At 57.9% G+C, this 17,743-nt stretch overlaps 2 protein-coding genes across 2 annotated transcripts in view; one reads left to right on the forward strand and one right to left on the reverse strand.

Annotated features, from left to right (window-relative positions):
* Positions 1 to 1,997, forward strand: part of YRDC (yrdC N6-threonylcarbamoyltransferase domain containing) — a gene marked incomplete at its 5' end in the record, with an annotated part of 3,666 nt that extends 1,669 nt beyond the window's left edge. The window contains 2 exons of the mRNA XM_006031937.3: positions 374 to 516; positions 917 to 1,997. Of these exons, the coding sequence (XP_006031999.1) occupies positions 374 to 516; positions 917 to 980 (207 nt within the window). The remainder of the gene's footprint in view (positions 1 to 373; positions 517 to 916) is intronic.
* Positions 1,998 to 3,520: 1,523 nt separating this feature from the next.
* MANEAL (mannosidase endo-alpha like) lies at positions 3,521 to 16,602 on the reverse strand. Its single transcript, XM_006039481.2, is given in 6 exon segments — positions 3,521 to 3,759; positions 3,762 to 3,826; positions 3,828 to 4,196; positions 4,820 to 4,896; positions 5,308 to 5,387; positions 16,506 to 16,602. Coding segments are annotated over 6 exon segments (879 nt in total). The 3' UTR covers positions 3,521 to 3,568.
* Between the last annotated feature and the right edge of the window lie 1,141 nt (positions 16,603 to 17,743).

Raw genomic sequence — 17,743 nt, forward strand, 5'->3', positions numbered from 1 at the left:
CCCCCCCCCCGGACGGGCCGCCTGCCACTGGCAGTTTCTGCGGGTGCCTCCCCAGACTCAGGAGGCACGAGTCGCTCGTGAATGTGGACAACATTTTAAGGTTTAATGGACACTCAAAGCCACTTCTGCCGCAGCACTGCTTCTGGCAAAAGGTCCCAACCCTGGCCAGCCATAAAGGTTTCCTTCATTTCACAACACGCGTGCACACGGGTTCTCAAGTGTCTGGTTATGGAGTTCTGCTCGGAAGCAAAGCAATGACATTTCCTCGGCTAATGCTAGAAACTCACCTGGCTCATGGAGTTCCCTTAAAAACTAAGTCAAGAGGCCGTCATGAGTTTTGGATGTTGAACGTGGTTTTTGTTCCTTCTCTCAGGAATTCCAAGACCTTTGGCCTCAGCTATCCTTGGTCATTGACGGCGGTCCGATTGGAGACACTCAGAGTCCAGAATGTCGTCTGGGATCAACGGTGGTCGATTTGTCTGTGTCTGGGAAATACACTATTATTCGGCCAGGCTGGTAAGCCCCTTTGCTGAGTGTGGCTGCAGTTTGTGCTTTAGGTGAAATACAAACGTGCTTAAGGGTGGGCTTGTTTTCCTGAGTTCTTTACAGTGCATTAGCGCAGATTGTGTCCATAGAAAAAGGCTTCTTTAACTGTCTGTATCTGCAGCCCCTAAATGTGGAGAACCCACTTAGGTGCTGGGCTCGGAAGGGGAGGACTTGCTAACTTTTGTTTTTGCAAGTTCTGAAAAGTACAGTACCGTCCCTCTCTCCTGCTGCAAGCTGAAGGCGACTGCTCAGCTTGTCCTTGCATTCTCCCACCCTTGGAGTGCTCACCTGCATCCCAAGGGAAACGCTTTTCCCACTGAGAAGCGTAGCTCCTTTCTGGTCTTCACTCCCCCTGCCTTTCTTTCTGCAGTGCTCTGGGTCCTACAGTCGAAATCCTGAAGCAGAAGTACGGCTTGACGTCAGAACCTTCTTGAGAAACTGAACTCTGCCGGAGCCCTGCAGGGTCGGGAAAGCTGGGCACCGTGTGCCTGTGTCCTCAGGCGTCCAGTGTCATGGCCTTGTTTAATAAGGCCCATCATCTTCCTGTCCGAGCTCATTACACAAGAGTGCCGGTGGCTGGGTGCCTGCATGCTGGCACTTGGTCTGCTGGACTTTGGTAAGGAACCAAACCAGGGTTTGTGTCATCTCCCTTGGACTATTGTAATATCTCCAAGCACCCTTGTGCAGATGGATGTGTTTGCCCAAATTGGAGAGACATTTCAGCTTTGAAATAAAAAGGAAAAAAACCCTGAACGCAAGACTCACAACGTGTCGATGGGCTGTGACACTGACCGGAGCCTTGTTAGCAACATCCCGTGGTTTTTCAAGGCTCTTCATTTAGTTCCTGTGAATATCAGGACTGCACAGCTGCATCTCCTCTGGCTTTGAAGCGGCCGATCCACCCCTGTTCAGATCTCTTGTAGAGAGAACCTTTTACTCCACCAGGTTGGCAGGTGTCTGTGTGAAGCAGTGGGGGTTTTTTAGACTGAAGCAGTGTCTCGGGATGCCATGTTCTGCATAAAGTCCAGCCAAACCCTGCTCTTTCCAATGGAGATGAGCAGGACAAACTTCTGCTGCACTTTATGCACCATAAGAAGATCCATTTTGGAAGGTACCTCTTTGAGCAAGAGTTAATTCCTGTGCTGGGGAGACGTTTCAGAAGTTTCCTGAGCTGCAGATATTAGACTCTATCCCTTACGGACTGTTGGCTTCCTTTCTTAGAACAACTGCAGTCTGAACTCTATCTGTAGGGCAGTGAACAAGCTCAGTGGATTAAGATGGATGTAACAGGAAGAGAATAGGCAGCTTTCATTCAGTATTTATAGTGGGATCGCTAGAGTGTCATTAGTCTGTTCTTGGGGGTATTGCTTATTAGTACCATGGATCAATCTTTCTATTTAATTTGGCTGTAAATAGTTATTTTTTAAGATGCTTTGACCTCTGAAATGAACTGTTTTGTGCATAAGAGCTTGCTTCTGGCCATTGGTGCCCTTTCATTTTTTCTGGGGGCTAAACTGGGTGCTGCTGTGCAGAGTAATGCCAAAACCCCAGCAGCAATGCCTGCAGAGCCTAGATGCTCTTTTGAGTCAAAGAAGTTCTTTACAGTCTGGCTGACAGAAGAGGATCATTGCTTACCCCTGTCAGTGGATGCGTTTGGCTGCTGTGCACAAAATACGGTGACAAGACTAGATTCTCTTGCACTCGCATGCTCTTTCCTGCCAACCAAATCAATGATTCCCAACTGCAGCAGCACCATGTCAGCACTGTTAGGTGTGCAGTCACCTACACGTGACTCGCAAGATAAATGGATTTCCAGTAGGAAGCCAGTGTCAGAAACATCCTGACCGGCTGTGGGCTTTGGAGTTCTTTGAAACAGAAAAATTGCTCTGTTTTTCTGTAGTCAGAGAACCGAGAGCTCCAAGACCTTCCATTTTCTGAGGCATGTTTGGTGTCTAAAACAGGTTGAGAGCCACGGGAGTAGATGATGCTTTCAGTCTTTAATCATGACAAAAAATATCCAGATGCTAACTCCTTCCAGAGGTTTAGAAGGCATGTAAATCGAACAGTAGTAGTCGGAGAGCCTAATGGCACCAACTCAGTCTGGAGCTGCCACTTTTTATTGATAGAAAGACGAGTACGAACAGATTTAGAGGGCCTGAGCATTCTCCTGTTACAAAAAGATCCCACAAATCAAACCTTGTTGTGGGAGAACACAATGGCAATGTTATTGCAAGTGTTTGCTCTTCTCTCTAGAGGAGAGAATAAACCCAGGTGTGAACTTTGAACACACACACGAAGCAGTCAGTTGCAAACTTTTAGTACAGACGGTTGCATTTCATTGGTTTCCCGTACACGTTACAGGTTAAATGGTCACCAGCATTCCAGCTTTAGCCGCACCTAGTGGCTTGCGTACAGCGGATTACAGGGAAGGCACCCAAAGCGGAGCCCTTGGTATAAAACATGCTTGCCCTGAAGCAAAGGTTTTTAACTGCGTGGTTTAGTTTCCTTGGAAGGGTTTACTGGAGAGGAAGAGTTATTCTGTTCTACAGTAAGCTGATAAGGGAGATGCATTATCAGAGCATTAGTGGGGGGGGAAAGGGTACATGGTTGCTGCAGGCAACTGGCTGAGGGCATAAAGTAGAATGCATGCCGGGGGTGGGAGCCCAGCAAATGCGTAAAACGCCACAAAACAAATGCACCGGAGGAAAGGCTGAGGCCTCTGCCCTGCTCTGTAACAGCCCGGTTCAGACCCCAGGAGGGCATTGAAGAGGTTACTGTGCTAACCTGCAGCGGAACAGACTGCTCCGTGGAGATCCCTCTGCTCGTTCAACCTTCCTGTGACTTCAAGTGTAGGGGCAGTTCATGGAGGACACTGTTACAGCACCTGGACAAGCTAACAGCTCTACGCAGACTCGGAGGCTCTAGCTGCTTTCTCAAGCTTCCCCTGGAGCACTGGATCCCAGAGCAGACTTAACCTGACCTTTCAGTAAGGTAAAGACCAGAAGCCACCTGTGCACAGCAGTCACATCAGCCACTGCTCCTTCTTGCTGAAATGTTCTGCCCACCGGCGGGTCGGCTCCAGGTACATGTTGGGCTGGTGCAGCTGGTAGTCCAGGTACAGGTGCGTCGCTGTCTTGGGCACAGCTTTCTCGATCTGGGTGCCTTCATGCCACTCGTTGAAGGACGTGATGGAGACTATCTCTGGCCTCACCTGAAGGCGGCCTGCAGGGCTGTCTCGTAGTATTTCCCGTTGATGCGGTTCTGTGTGTGGTGGCTTTCCGGGGCGGGTGGTAGTGTTGATGTAGCCAGGCCCAACGCTGGGGATGAACATGAGGTTGCTGGAGTCGCAGAAAGCCTTGATCGCTTTCCAGTTTCGGTGGGAGGAGCCGAAGGAAAAGCCATTGGATGTGAAGTATGTGTACATGCCTTCATAGCCGGCAGAGAGGATGTCGTGCTTGTGCCCCTCCTCCACCAGCAGCTCTATGAACAAGCCGTTGTAAGGGGTGTTGCGGCCAGAGTGGGAGCCCGTCGGGGTGAGCAGGTTGGCCCAGGACTCGGCGGGCGTCAGGTAAGAGTCGTAGACGTAGAACAGGGGCAGGCTCCTGCCAGTGCTCGTCTTGTACTTGTAGAAAGCGCCATGTGAGCCGTAGCTAGAGATGGGGAGAGAGCGCGCACAAGCCATGTCAGTACTGACACTGGGTCAGGCCAACAGTCCATCTAGCCTGGGAGCCCGTCTCTGACTCGGGCGTAACAAATGCTTTGGGGGGGAGTGTAAGATGTGTAGCGTGTTTCCTCCCTGCATTGCTAATTTGTCCCCCAGCATTGAACTCCAAGCTGGCTCTGATCTCTGCAGCTGGCCTCTGTTTCTGGGTCTTAGGTTAATAGAAGAGATGCGGAGTACTCAATCGGGAAAAGACTAAACCTCTGGGGCTTGCAGATTAGCACTTAAGGGACTGTCTGTCATTGTGGCTTTCTGCTTTGCTGTGTTTCTGGGTTTGATTCTACTGAACCCCTCTGCCCTGCAGCATAACTGACTAAGGGGCAGGTCAGAAAGGAAAGAATAGGGGAGAATTTGAGCATTTTGGTGCAAAGCTGCAGAAAACTGCTCGCCTGTGGTCTGGGCGTGGAGGTGGCAGTTGCAGCAGCAGCAGCATAACTGCGGCCAGGTTTCTCCAGCTTGGTGAAGCACCTGGTGCATAAACCCCGGAGGTCTATCCCTTGGCTCCACACATCAGCGCAGAGCTGCACTGGTGTTCGGCAAGGCGGCACTTACTTGTCCAGGATGTATTTGATGTTCTCGTGCACAGTGTGGTCATCCCGCCCCTTGTACGGCTGGATGTGGAAGGTCACCTTCGAAACAAGTCAGAGAGAGTTAGCTCACAGCTCTGCAGGAGGGTGGGCTCCAGGGACAGGCCAGCAGTGCCCAGGCCTTTTGAAGAGGTCCCCCTGCCCATCTCTCATGGAGCAGCTGGAAGCTCTTGGCAGCCCCCTCCTAGGCACCAGGCTAACAGCACAGCACATCTCGCACCCAGCCCACCCTTTGGAGCCAGGACAAAACAGGCTCTCAGCTTTCATGTTGGTGAGACCTAAGCTGTAATCGCACCCACAGGGCTCCTGCTTGTGCTCGATGGCTGCAAAACAGAATCCCTCGCTGCCTCATGCAGCAAGCAGGTAAAGAGCTGCTGAGCTGGCAGCAGAAGCACCGCAGGCATTTGAGCAATTTGTTTAATCGCTTCCAGCAACAGGCAGGAGAAGCCCTACCTTTATAGCGTATCGGTGCACGGCATCCAGGATGAACGGCACCAGGCTTTTGGACGGGTACCACGACAGCACCAGGACTCCTGTAGCAGAAGGCAACCACACGCCTGTGTTCAGACCCGGCCTGCCTTCAGCTTCCCACGCAGCGCTGGGCCTGGCAGTGACTTCTAGTCCTTCTGCCTGCGGTGAGGGACCCACTACCTCGAGGTCTCGAGGGCAGCGGTGCCTTGGGTTTGGGAGGGAGACCCTCTACAGTAGGAACATTTGAACCTGGGTCTATCCTAACGATGGACCTCTTCTTTGTCACTCAGGTAGGTGGAGATGGCTGTAACTACCCACAAGTGGGGGGCCTTTGGGGTATCGCTAGCCATAGATTAGCAGTGGATGCATTTTCTCAGTAGCAGTCTACCCAAATAATTACTTGCTAATTAAATGGCCCCAGGAGCGTGCTACAGAAGGGGCAGGGCCCAGCACGTGGAAGGATGTTATTGTTGGCAGGATCAGCTGCACTATCCTGGGGTCAGAGCTCGGCTGCAACCAGGCAGGGTTTCTTGTGGGCCCCTGGTCCTGCAGAAGCTGCCCCGCACAGCTCGGCTGGCACTACACAAAGGCCTAAAGTTTGGGGCAGAGACCAGAGTCTTGCACAGGGAAGAAAGCCTGAGTGGGTTCCCCCCGGTGTTGGGTTTTTTTTGTAAATTGGATCCTGTTCCCACAGCTCGAGCCAGCTGAGGGGCACGGACATCCCTGCTCCTTGCGGTCGTGGCTTTTAGGGCTGATTCCAACCTCCGGGCTGCACACCTGGGTGGACGAGGGACCCCCCAAAAACACTTCGACGCCTCTCACCATGATCGCTTGATCCCAGCACCCTTTCCCGCCCCTGTGCGGATGACCTGTAAGGTCCCTCCCAGCCACTTGGCCCAAGGCCATTGGCAAAAACGATGCGATTGTGTCTTTGCCACGCGTGAGGAGTCAGGCGGGCACCCCAGGGAGTGGTGGCGCGGCCCTGCCAGCGCTGTCCGCGGTGCTGAAACACGCCTGGCCCGGCTGCCCGGGGGGGAGCGGGGGTGAAGCCTGGCTCCAGCCACGTGCTGAGGTCGGCCCCGGCCCCCGGGCTGTAGACGGGGCACGCTCCGCCCGGCTGCGCCCCTACTGCCTGCGCTGCCACTGTGCCCACTGTGCCCGCCTGAGCCGCACCTGGCTGCCAACCACGAGGGTGGGCGGGCGGGCGCGCGCCCACAATGCAGCACGTAGGGGACGGTGGGCTCCCCTTCACCCCCCCTTTCCCCAGGTGGTATGGTCTGTGTTAACCCCTTCCCCATGGGTGCAGGCTCTCTGCAAACTCTGGCAGGTGGGGGGGGGGGCCTTCCCCAGTCTACAGGGGTCCCCCCACCCCAGGAGCTGGTGGCCCCTCTGCAGGGGGAGGTTGCCAAGCTGGAGGGGCAAGAGGCTGAGTGAAGGCAGCCCTGCTGACGGGCTTCTCCTCCCACCCTCAAGTGCCCCCCCGTATGGAGATGCTCCCCGGGGCCAGTGCTCCCCTGCAGTCGGAGCAGGTTGTCGGGGGCCTTGCGCTCAGCCCATGTCTCTGGGGAGGGTCTTGCCCTGCCAGGCATGGGCACCCTTTCCCTAGGGAGCTATGGCAGGCACGGGCCCATGTGGTACCCATGCACACTGTGGAGCCAGCCAGGGGCTCAGGCTTTCCTCCCCACAGCCTGGGTTGTGATCGCAAAGCCAGCACGGTGCCTGGCCTTGTGTTGCTGGATTCAGGGGTCACTAGGGTCAAGCGCTCAGATCAGCAGCAGGGTTCACTCTGGCCCTGCCGTGCTGCTGGTCGTTGCCTCCAGCTGCCTGCAGCCTGGTTGGAAGGAGGCAGCCCCCCGAGCCACTTCTGCAGCAGAACAACTTGCATCCCGTTGCAGCGACTGCATCCCATTGCACTGCCCTGGCAGCTTCAGCAGAGAGGCTGAGGCCCGGCTGGGAGCTTTTCAAGGCAGGGTTCCTCCCTCCATCTCCGGGGAAGGGCCCTCCAGCTTGGAGAGGTGAGCTCTGGTGGGACCATGTGAGTGCTGGAGACGCGAAGAGTGCTCACGCTATGTTTCCACGTGCCGTTCCTGCTCTCTGGATGCGCAGCGCTCCAGTCTCCAGGGCTGCCAGCCCGTCTCTCGCCACTTGCAGTAAATCATTTAAATAAAGCATTATAGAACAAGCCATCCTGCCTTTGAAACCAGGGCTATTGACTGGGCGATAAGAAGAAAAAACTCTCACAGCATGGGGAGCATAATTAATTCGTATTAAAGTGGCTTTCATGCGACAGATGTTCTTCCAGCAGCCGCAGCCGAGGATAATGGGAGTTTTCTGAAGTCATCCAGAGTCAGGAGGAGTGTGTTTGTTCCTTTGGGGACTCGGCGGATCCGGGGAATGACAGGACCAGGCTGGGAACAAGACAGCAGCAGCCACGGGCTCACGTGTTAATTTGCTGCCTGCCAACCTGTCCTGCTGCTCTTTGGAGGAGGATCTGGGGCCAAATTCTGGCCAGGAAGGCATGGATCTGAATGAGCTGCACCCATCGGAGGTGGTGTGAGTACAGGGTGAGCCAGGCCTCCCCCATGCACGTGAGCTGCGTGCATCACAACTGCTCTCCAGTCTGCCTCTGGCTTGGACAAGGGGCCCTCGAGCATCCCTCTGAATGAGGAAGATTGTGTGTGCCATTGTCCCTTCTCTGAGGAGAGGGGGAAAGCAAGTCATTCACCCCAGAACGGAGCCAACCGAGCATCTTGACGCCTGCATCAAATGCAGACTTCAAGGGCAATCCGTTCCCACTGAGCCAGGTCTTCAGATGCCTTTTCCCCTGCAGTCAGAGCTGCACTGCTGCTCGCAGACGTGGCGGGGACAGTGACCGAGCACAGAGCATCTGAATGAGGCACCGGGGCCTTTCCTGGGACATAAAGACGCTCAGTTTAGTGCCAAAACTGCAATAGTGGCAGCATGTTCCCAGATCGATCGGATGGATTTCAGCAAGGACAAGCGGGGCAGGACACTGCAAGTGCAGATACAGCCTGGGGGAGGGCTGCTGGGCTGCCAGCCCGCAGAGAAGAAGCTGGGAGTTGCAGGGGACGGAAGCTGAATATGAGCCAACAGGCTGCCCTCGTTGCAAAAAAGGCCCGTAGCCCGCAGGGCTGTATTAACAGGACGGAGATCACTTGCAAATCAAGGTTCTCCGGCTCTGGTTGGCACTCCTGAGGCTTCCCCCGTGTCCAGTTTTGGGCCCTGCACTTTAGGAAAGATGTGGACAGATTGGGAAGGCCATCAGACAGTGACAACAGCAATTCGAGACCTGGGAAACCTGATTTACAAGGAAGGGTTGAAAGAACTGGGATTAGTTAACCTGGAGAAAAGAAGCCTGTGGGGAGATTTGATAACAGGCCTCAGAGACCCGAAGGGTGGTTATACGGAGCATGGAGACAGGATCTTGTCTGTGGCTACTGTCTTGAGAAAGCACTGGTGGGACCCCAGCCAGAGGGGTTTTCAGGAGCAAGCTGGACGGACACGGGCCTGGGGTGGTTCAGACAAGGATGAGATGTGACTTCCTGAGGACCCTGCAAGCCTAGCCATGGTCTTGTCCTGGCCTGGTTACGTTGCACCTTTGGAGGAGAAGGCAGGGAATGCAGCAGGGCCTGGGGAGGGATGCTTCACGTCGGGGAGAGGCTGGCAGCCTGCGGAGCTCTCCGAGCATCTCGGGAGCACGGAGAAGCCAGGGCTTGGTTTTATGCAGGGCAGCACGGTCCCTTGCCTAGAGCATCCAGCTGGGCCACCCTGCACCTAGATAAAAGGCTGAGCTCGGGGCTGGTGGGCGCAGTAGTGCTGGGCGCTGTGTGCTGGGCCTTTGCCTTATTGCAGCCGGACCACGCAGCAAAGAGGACGGCATTCCCTGATGCGGAGACCTGCTCCGTGCAGGGGCTTTGTCAGCTGCGGCAGAGCCGTCTCCTTTTGGCCACTGGCCAGCCCACGGCCCCATGCTGTTAAGGGCAAATCACCTGCAGAACATCTTTTAATAGTGGAAGAAATAACTCGATTAGCAGTTATTGGTGCAGAACAGTGGGGGCCTCTGCAAAGTTAAATGAGTGCAGGGATGGGCTGTTTCCCTGCCGCCGCCTGTCAGGTTTGTCATCTAATTACAGGGCGATGCGGTACCACAGCTCAGGGAATGGGAGAAAAGGCTCAGGGTAATTGTATTGGTCATATTTTGTAGCCACTAATTACTTGCTTGGCAATTAATGACTTTCTGCGGTCAGCTGGGGAGCTATCAGGGCCGTGGCCGGGCTGCAGCAGCCTTGTGCTTCTGACCAGGAAACTTTTATTCATTACTTTCTGAAAGGCAGCGTGGAGCCCAGGATGGGTCCTCTTTCCTCCAAAAGTGCCTGCCACAGCCCGGGCACCCCAGGCCACATCCACAGCCAAGCCACGTTCTTTCTCTGTGCCTCGGTGTCCCTGCCTGTGATGCTGCTACTGACCCTCCGGTGATGCCTGCCGAGAGCTTCAGACGAGAAGGGACTGGCTTTGGGATTCACAGGGGTCAAGCACCAAGAGGTGGGAGGACCCGGAGCTAGGCAGAGGCAGGGGGCAACGGGGGGGGATCAGCCACCTCCTGCTCAAAGCCGCTGTTACCGAGCCAGGCCGAGGGGCTGATGGCACAGCAAGCGGCAGAGCTTGCCTGCATGCATAGCCAGGGCCAGGTGCTACCTCTGCCTACTCGCTGGGGCTCGTTGAAGGCTACTGGCCCTGCAGGGCTCCATAAGGCTTGGCAGGACTGGATTGCGATGGAGACTTGGAGTGAGGCGGGGAAGCTGACACGTCTAGATTTGAGAAACCAACTAGCAGCGGCCTGCAGCGGGTCACCATTCAGCGAGCTTGGCTGGGCCAGGCTCTGGGGAGAGGCAGCCAGAGCCGAGCCTAGACACGCAAGGACAGGCCGTGGGGTGGCCGGAGTGGGGAAGTAGCTGGGCCCGAGTGTCAGTGCGGGGGGGCTGTTTGACATGGCACCAAACCCGCTGAGCCTGGCGTCCCTCTGTGCAGCCGGAGCCCACGGCGCAGTGGGGCTGTGCCTCCTTGGCATTGCAGGAGGATCCCAGCTGAGACGGGGCCAGGCTGTGACGGGAGCTGGTGCTGTGCAGTCACTGGGGCCAGAGCCCCGTTATCATGGGCAGAGGGGTGGCTCTGTGCAGTCCCGGAGGTGCCCGGTCAGTCTGCCTGTGCTGTCCACCGTGACCCTTTCCTGCCTGCCCCGAGGCCGTGTCCTAGCGGGAGAAAAGCAGTTTGAGCTGTGATTTGCTGTTTAGCCTGGCACTGGGGGTGGCTTCTCCCTAATGAGAAGCCTGTAACTGCTGCTTTAAGTGCTGGCTAATTGGGGAGCAGCGGGGAGCCACTGCTGCTCGGCGCTTCCAATTTGAGGCCAGGATAGGAGGACACCGTGCTGTGCCCGGGTAATGAACCCATGCTGCCCGGAGGGGCAAGCAGCTGAGGGCCTTGTGTGCACTGGCTCCGTGGAGGCAGCAGCTCCTCTCTGCCTCCAGCAGCACGTGTCCCTGGAACCACAGCCAAGTGCAAAGCACGTCGTGCCCGCGTGCTGCGCGTGCAGGGCCTTGCACCCGCAGCCCTTGGCTGAACTGGGCAGGTGCCTGCTGCCTGGCCCCTCTCTGCCGCCGTTCCCCGTGTCGAACGGCAAGGAGCCCCCACTTCCCAGCTGCCTGAGTGGCCGGGCGCCTCTCCAGTGGCTGTGTAGGGCCCAGCCGTCCCGGCCCTGTCTCGGCAGGGATCCTACTGCAATGCCAGCAGTCCTGGCGTGTAAACGTGTGTAAACTGCGCCGTGGGCTCTGTCTGGACAAGGCTGCCCGCTGCTAGCCTTGCAGTGGTTGGGAGGGCCAGGGCCGGGCTGTGCATGCAGGCAGCTCCGGCTTTCCCATCGTAGCTTCCCACACTGGCTGTGAGGCTGGGGAGGAAGGCTGCCAGCCTCCGCAGTCAGCAGGAGGATGGGCTGAGAACTGGGCCTGCTGTGACATGGGTGAGCACCTTTCACTCGTGCACCCTCCTCCTCCAGGCCAAGGGGGCTCGGCTATCGGCCCCCGAGCTGGGGGTCTCCAGTCCTGGGGCAAGGATGTAGCCGGGGCAGGCATGCGGGAGGGTGCTGCCTGCCCAGGTCTGGGGGAAGGTCGCAGGTCGGGCAGATGTCCCCGCACAAGCTCAGCACGCTCATAAATCAAAGCTGGCAATATGAACTTCAGCAGAGGCCGCCCAGTCTTCATTTATCATTATTAAAGATATGTCAACACTTCAGCAGCTGATTTATAGCGGGTAATTTAGATCATGAATTGTTTCTGATACAATAAACTCTTCCTATCCGAAGCCCATCGCAGGCTCTCTCTTGATTAGGAATTAATGACTCATAAAGAAGAGGCCCCCCGAGCAGGCTGAGTTTGGATGCAGGGAAGAGGGCAACTATTAATATTTCCCCTCCCTGCCCTGCGTGTGCACCCCGCATCTCGAAGCCGCTGGCCCAGGGCCCCGGCAGGCCTCACTCGGTTCAGGTGGGGGCGGCAGCGCAGTGCTGGCACTCGCGTTTCACAGCAAACACGCTTAGCTGCGATTCTTTCTGCCACCGGCGAAGCTTTGCAGTCCTTTATCTCCGAGAAAGGCCATCGGCTCTGCCAGCGCCACCGAAACAGCTCTGCACTGGTCAGGACTTGAGTTTATCCTGTTCCTCCGGTCATTTACTGCTGGCAAGGTGTTGGTCTAAGAGTGTGGGCCGGCTGCTGCTGGCTTCCTCGCGCATGTGTGCAGCAGCGTCGTGCAGCCGACTGCAGCGGGACAGCTCGTCCTGTCTCAGCAAACTAGCCACGGGCGCTGGGTTGATAGGGCGCCTCAGTGCTCCTTCGTAAAGAAACTAGCAAGGCCCGAACTGACGTCTTCTGGGGTCTAAGCGAGGTCAAATCTGGTCTAACTCAGAAGCCAAGCACGTGTGGGCTCCCGGGGCACCGGACCGGGACCCAGGCAGCGCAGAATCAATCAGGTGGCATGAAATGACCGCAGATCCCTGCCTCCGGGGCACCGGACCGGGACCCAGGCAGTGCAGAATCAATCAGGTCGCGGCAGCAGGTGGCATGAAATGACCGCAGATCCCTGCCGCAGCCGCATGCACGGTGCCCAGGGGCAGCAGGGAGGGGGACCACGCTGGGCTGGGGTGGGGGGCGGCAGGTGGAGCCCCTGCCCCTCACACTGCTCCTTTTCCTTCCACCCGGCGCATGCTCCGAGGCTGCTGTGAAGAGCAGGCAGCGCCGAGCTGCCTCGACAGGGTGCAGGAAGGGATCAGGTCGACGAGGAGGATGGAGCGCGGCAGGATGCGACGCGCACCCCGGGGATGCTCGCAGTCGAGGTTTCATTGCGGCTCCTGCTCCCCGAGGGCTGCGTGACGTGTCCAAGCACCCGCCGAAAGACCCGTTGCTTCTGTCTCACCCGCAGCTGCGGTTCTGCAAGGGGCTGTTGGGCACTGCCGGTGTCCTGGGCTGCCTGGGATCCCCCAGGTCCGCCCGCAGGCAGCAAGAGAGGAGGGATCCTTTGCCAGCCGCCTCTCCTGAGGGGCACGATGCTGCCCTGCTAACACGGGGTCTGCATGGAGCTGCTTGCCCATGGCAGCTTTCCTACTGCCCGGGGCTTTTGGCAAGGAACCGGCGTCAGACGGTGCCGTGGATTGCCTGATGGCCCGAGCGCATTTGCAGAGCTGGCCTCTCTTGGACAGTGCCTGCACCAGAAGCCTCCAACCCGCAGTTCTCATCCTTGTCCGCAGAGGAAAGCTGTGCTGGGGCCACGTAGGGAGGCAGTCCGCCAGCCTTTGGCCCTGCCTCAGGCCTGGCCCTGGCTCGGAGGAAGGGAGGGGAGCCTGGGGAGACCCGGGTGCTTCGCAGAACTGCACCACCCTGTGCCCGAGCATCCTGCTGCTCAGCCGCGCTGCAGGGGAGGCAGGCCGGCTCCGCCACAGCCCCCGCTGCGGGGAAATACAAATGGGCCCGAAGAAGCAGAGTCCTGCATTGCACGGAGGTGCCTTCCTTGATGGGGGTTGTGCTGCCCACAGCTCCCCACCCGCCCGCACGGCTTTGAATCAGGATGGAGGGCCCCGCGGGAGGCAGGCGCTCGCCAGCTCCGTGCTCCAACGTCCGGCTGCTCGGCAGCTGCTCTGCACCCGGGATAATTGTGTCAAAGCCTGGGGTGTCACCAAGGGTCTCCAGCCATCTGCAAGCAAAGAGCTCTCGCTCTCCAGTCCTGAGTGCCGGCACCCAATGTCCTCGCTGGTCCAAGCCGTGCTGAAGGACACTGGACCATTATTCCATGTTTTCCCCTCTAATCCCATCCCAGGTGAGAGCAAAATCAAAGCGCCACACGCCAGATCCGGCTGTCGGTTCAGGCAGCTGCCCAGCAGTGTCAAGGGAGGTTTTCGTCTTGCTGGGGCCCGTGCTGGCTCCGGGACCAGATCCAAGGTACCAAAGTCGGCCGTGCGAGGAGCTTAGCATCTGAGGCAGGAGTTAGAGCAGGACAAATTGGTCTGGAGCTTAGAGTCCGGCCCATGAAAGTTGAGAGTCTCTGCAGAGGAGGCTGCTGCTAAGGGGTCACAGAGAGAAATCAAAATGCCTGGATCCTGCTGCTCTGCTTTCTGCTCCCTGCCCTGCCTGCTGCTGCTCTGCCTGTTGTCCCCCCGACCGGCTCTTGGGGTGCACGGGGCATTTCCAGCCTCTGGGGTGCTGCCGCGGTGGGAGCAGGACCTAAGCATGGAGGGAAGCACGATGGAGGCTGCTGGAGCCAGGAAGACGGAGGGGCCAGAGGAGCCTGGGACCAGACGGGCACCGTCAGCAGGGCCGTGGGCCCGTTCCCTGGCACCTGGCAGGGGCTGAGGAGGGACGTGGAGCTCTCCCAGGACTCAGTGCACGGGTGGAGGTTGCGCCATTAAAGCAGCGCAAGGGAGGAGCGGCGAAATGGCTTGATTGACTGCAGCACCAAGGGCACTGAGTGGGGGGGCACGCTCCCCCGCGCCCCTTCCCAGGCCCTCGCCGAGCTGCGCGGGGCGGCAGTTCAGGGCTCACTCCCCTTCTCACCTCCTCAACATCTGCTTCACGGGAAGAAAGAGGCTTGCTAATTACCAGCTTTTTACGGGTCGGAGAAACTGGATCGCGTCCCAGAGGCAGAGCTGAAAGCTGCCCTTAGATGTAGCTTGGCAGGATGATAGCTCAGAGCCTCTGCGTGTCCTGCAGCTTGCGCCGGCACGTTCCCAGAGCGGCCCAGCTACAAAGCAGCGATCGGGGATTTTCATATGAAAAGGCTGGTAGTAGACGTGCCCCTTCTCAGGGTCAGAGCATCACAGAGCAGCCGGGCGGGCAGGGCTCAGGCGGCATCTAGTCCGCCACTGCTCCAGGCAGGATCATCCCTGTCTGAGCCAGCCCGGGCAAGTCTGTCTAAATCGCTCTTAAAAACAGCCAAGGACGGAGACCCTCAGCCTCTCTGGCAGCCTGCTGCAGTGCTGCACCACCCTCCTAGTGCCACACTTCCTCGCCTCCAGCCTAAATTCCCCCCGCTGCGATCTGAGACCTTTGCTCCTCCTCTTGCCCCCGCAGCCACAGAAGATCAGTCCATCTCCATCCTTCAGGTACTGGGGGATGTTACCTGTTTCCCTCTCCGCCTCGTCTTCTCATCCCGGTTCTCCCAGCCTGACAGGGCTATTCCACCCGCACGCCGGGTTCGAGAGCTCGTCAACATGCAAACACAGGACCCTGGTGGTGCGAGCCCGCTGCTTTTTGTGGCACGACAGCCGGAGGCCCAGAGCTCCCTGTGAAATCGTTAGCACCAGGAGCCGTCGAGCGCTGACCCTGCAGCAAGGGCGTTTCAGCTCCTGGGCTGACCCTGGCAATGCAAGAGGTGGAGGCTCCCGGTCCCGTGCACGCAGGAAGCCTTGCAGCGGGCCCAACCCCAGTCTGTTCGCTCCCAGCAGTGAGCCTTTACCGGGCCCTAAATCAGCCTTCTGCAATGGCATTTCTATTAGCACCGAAAGACTTCCTCATTGTAGCCGTGCTGCTCTAAGGACATAGGCAGACAAAGTTCCTTGAAGCCTGACGAAGGGTTTTCGAACCCAAAATCCTCCTTAAAAATTGTTCTCCAACTATCTAAGTTGGTTTAATAAAAGATATCAGATTCACTCAAATGACTTCCTCTGCACTCGTCTCGCCCGTGCCCAATGCTGGTCAGTAAATTCAAGCCCCCCTTGCCCCCTCTGCGAGCTGTCACATCCCCCAGTGAAGAGCGCGGAGGTAGCGGGCTGCCGGGGAGCGTTCCCAGCGCCCGCTGAGGTGTAACGATGCGTTTTGTTCCCTCGCAGGGAGATAAATCAAGTATCGCAGCCTTCCCCGGTACTTAGGGCTGTATCGGGAGCCGCCGCTCCCTTGCGGGTGGGGATGGAATGGGATTTGTCTCGCTTTGTTGCTATCTGGGCTGCCCGAGATCTCCGGCGTCCGTAATTTATATTCCATTGTGCGGCGCTGACTGAACCTCCTATCAGATAATTGATTCCCTTTGTTTATTCCTAATCCTCTAAATCTCCTTTCTGATACTAATTATCTGTCCCGGGCCTCCATTGTCCTGCCAGCTCCGTGGGCTGCACATGCCTTGGCGGGGCCCCGCGGTCTCCCCGTCCCCCACCTGCCTCCTGGCGAAGGCCCTGGCGTGCCCTGCGGTGGGGTGCTCGGGCTGGGGAGGAAAGGGCACGTGGCCAGCCGGAGCTGGGGGCTCTTGGCAGGGCGGCGGGAGTGGATAAGGGCTAGGGCAGAGGCAGCGGGGGCCATGGGGCTGGTCCCGGGTAGCAGCATTTAAGTGAGAGGTGCTGGGGACGGCTGGTACGGGGACCTTGTCCTTCCTTCTGCTTCCTCCTCCTGGCACCGGGGAGAGGCCTTGGGTCTTGGTAGGTGCAAGGCGAAAAGGACGTAACCCCCGCCATGCGGTCCTTTCAATGACCCCACGGCCTGGGGGTAGGTCATGCGCTCACATTCACTCTTGCGTGTGCACACCCATATGCTTGCGTGTGCGCAGACACACACAGATCCATCCTTTGCTTTCCTCCTCCGGGATTCCCATGGAGCAGCGAGTCCAGGGCTGGTCTGCAGAGTCCCCGGCACCTGCGGGTAGCAGGGGGCTCGAGGGGTGTCCTGGCCCTTGGTGTTTCTGCAGCATCACGTCATCCCGCTCATCCCCGCGAGGCTGTGGCAGCGCCATGGCTCCTTTTCACCCGCTTTCATCACCACCCTCGCAGCTCCCTCCTGCCCGGACTGGGCCGCTGGGCCATGGTGCTGCAGGGGGTGGAGGGGTCTCAGCTCCCGGAGATGCCCAGCCAGGGTCAGCTTGTGCAAGGCTGTGCTGGAGCCTCGGCCGGGGGTATCGGGACGGAGCCTGGGGGCAGACTGGCTGGGCAGGACCCCACCTGCTCACGTGGAAAACTCAGCTGTGTGCAAAGCAGGCCGGGGGCTGGGGCCGGCTGCACTGACATCCCTGCTTCACCTGCCTCCCCTCGCTCGGGCTGACATCTCGAGGCACGGCTAGACGTTGCGGAGAGAAATGGCCGCGTTGTCACAGCTCCCCATTCATCACCGCTCAGCTGTGCATTAGCCTGGGCCGCGCTCGGGCCGTGCGGCTGCCGCGACGGGCCATATGTCAGATAAAGTGGGAAGCGAACGAGCTGATATATTGTATGGCAGAGAAAGCAGGGGGATGTCTTGCATATTAACGCGGAGGAGGCTAGCGCTGGGACAAGGAGGCTAAGCACGGGCTGTCGGCTTTCTCTAGAGACAAAACCTTTTATCCTAGGGTCCCACAGCCTGGGTCCAAGCCCATGGTCCCCTTTCATGTGCCTGCGACATATCCAAAAGGACGCTTTTTCGCAGGACAAGCTGGCGTTCAAGCTGCCTGAGTCAAGGACTGTCCCTAGGACAGTTGTGATGGAGTCAAAACCTGGGACAGCCAGACCTGGGATAAACTCAATGCCTGTTTCTACCCAGATGTCCACCTTGCTGAGCCCTGCTTCCCCAGCAGAGAAAGAGCCTGGTGGGGATCACGTGCACACACACACACATGTGTGCCCACGCGTGTGCACCTACGCAGGCTCCAGGTCCATCCTCCACGCCAAGACTCTTTAGCACCAGTCCTTTTTGTCTGGGCACCACCGTGGTCCCATTTCCCGATCCAGTGTTGCTCTGAGAGCTGGCAGTGACGGGGGCTGGATGACTGTGGCCTGACACCCCCGGCACATGCATGCTGGGGGTCCAGGGGCAGGTGTGACCGGGGATAGGGAAAGGGGGATCGTGCCCCTTTGTGCCTTCCCTGGGGGCTGCCCAGCCTGCTGAGACCCCAGGGTGGGCAA

The sequence above is a fragment of the Alligator sinensis genome, unplaced genomic scaffold (assembly GCF_000455745.1).
Source record: "Alligator sinensis unplaced genomic scaffold, ASM45574v1 scaffold1123_1, whole genome shotgun sequence".
In the NCBI taxonomy this organism is placed as follows: Eukaryota; Metazoa; Chordata; order Crocodylia; family Alligatoridae; genus Alligator; species Alligator sinensis.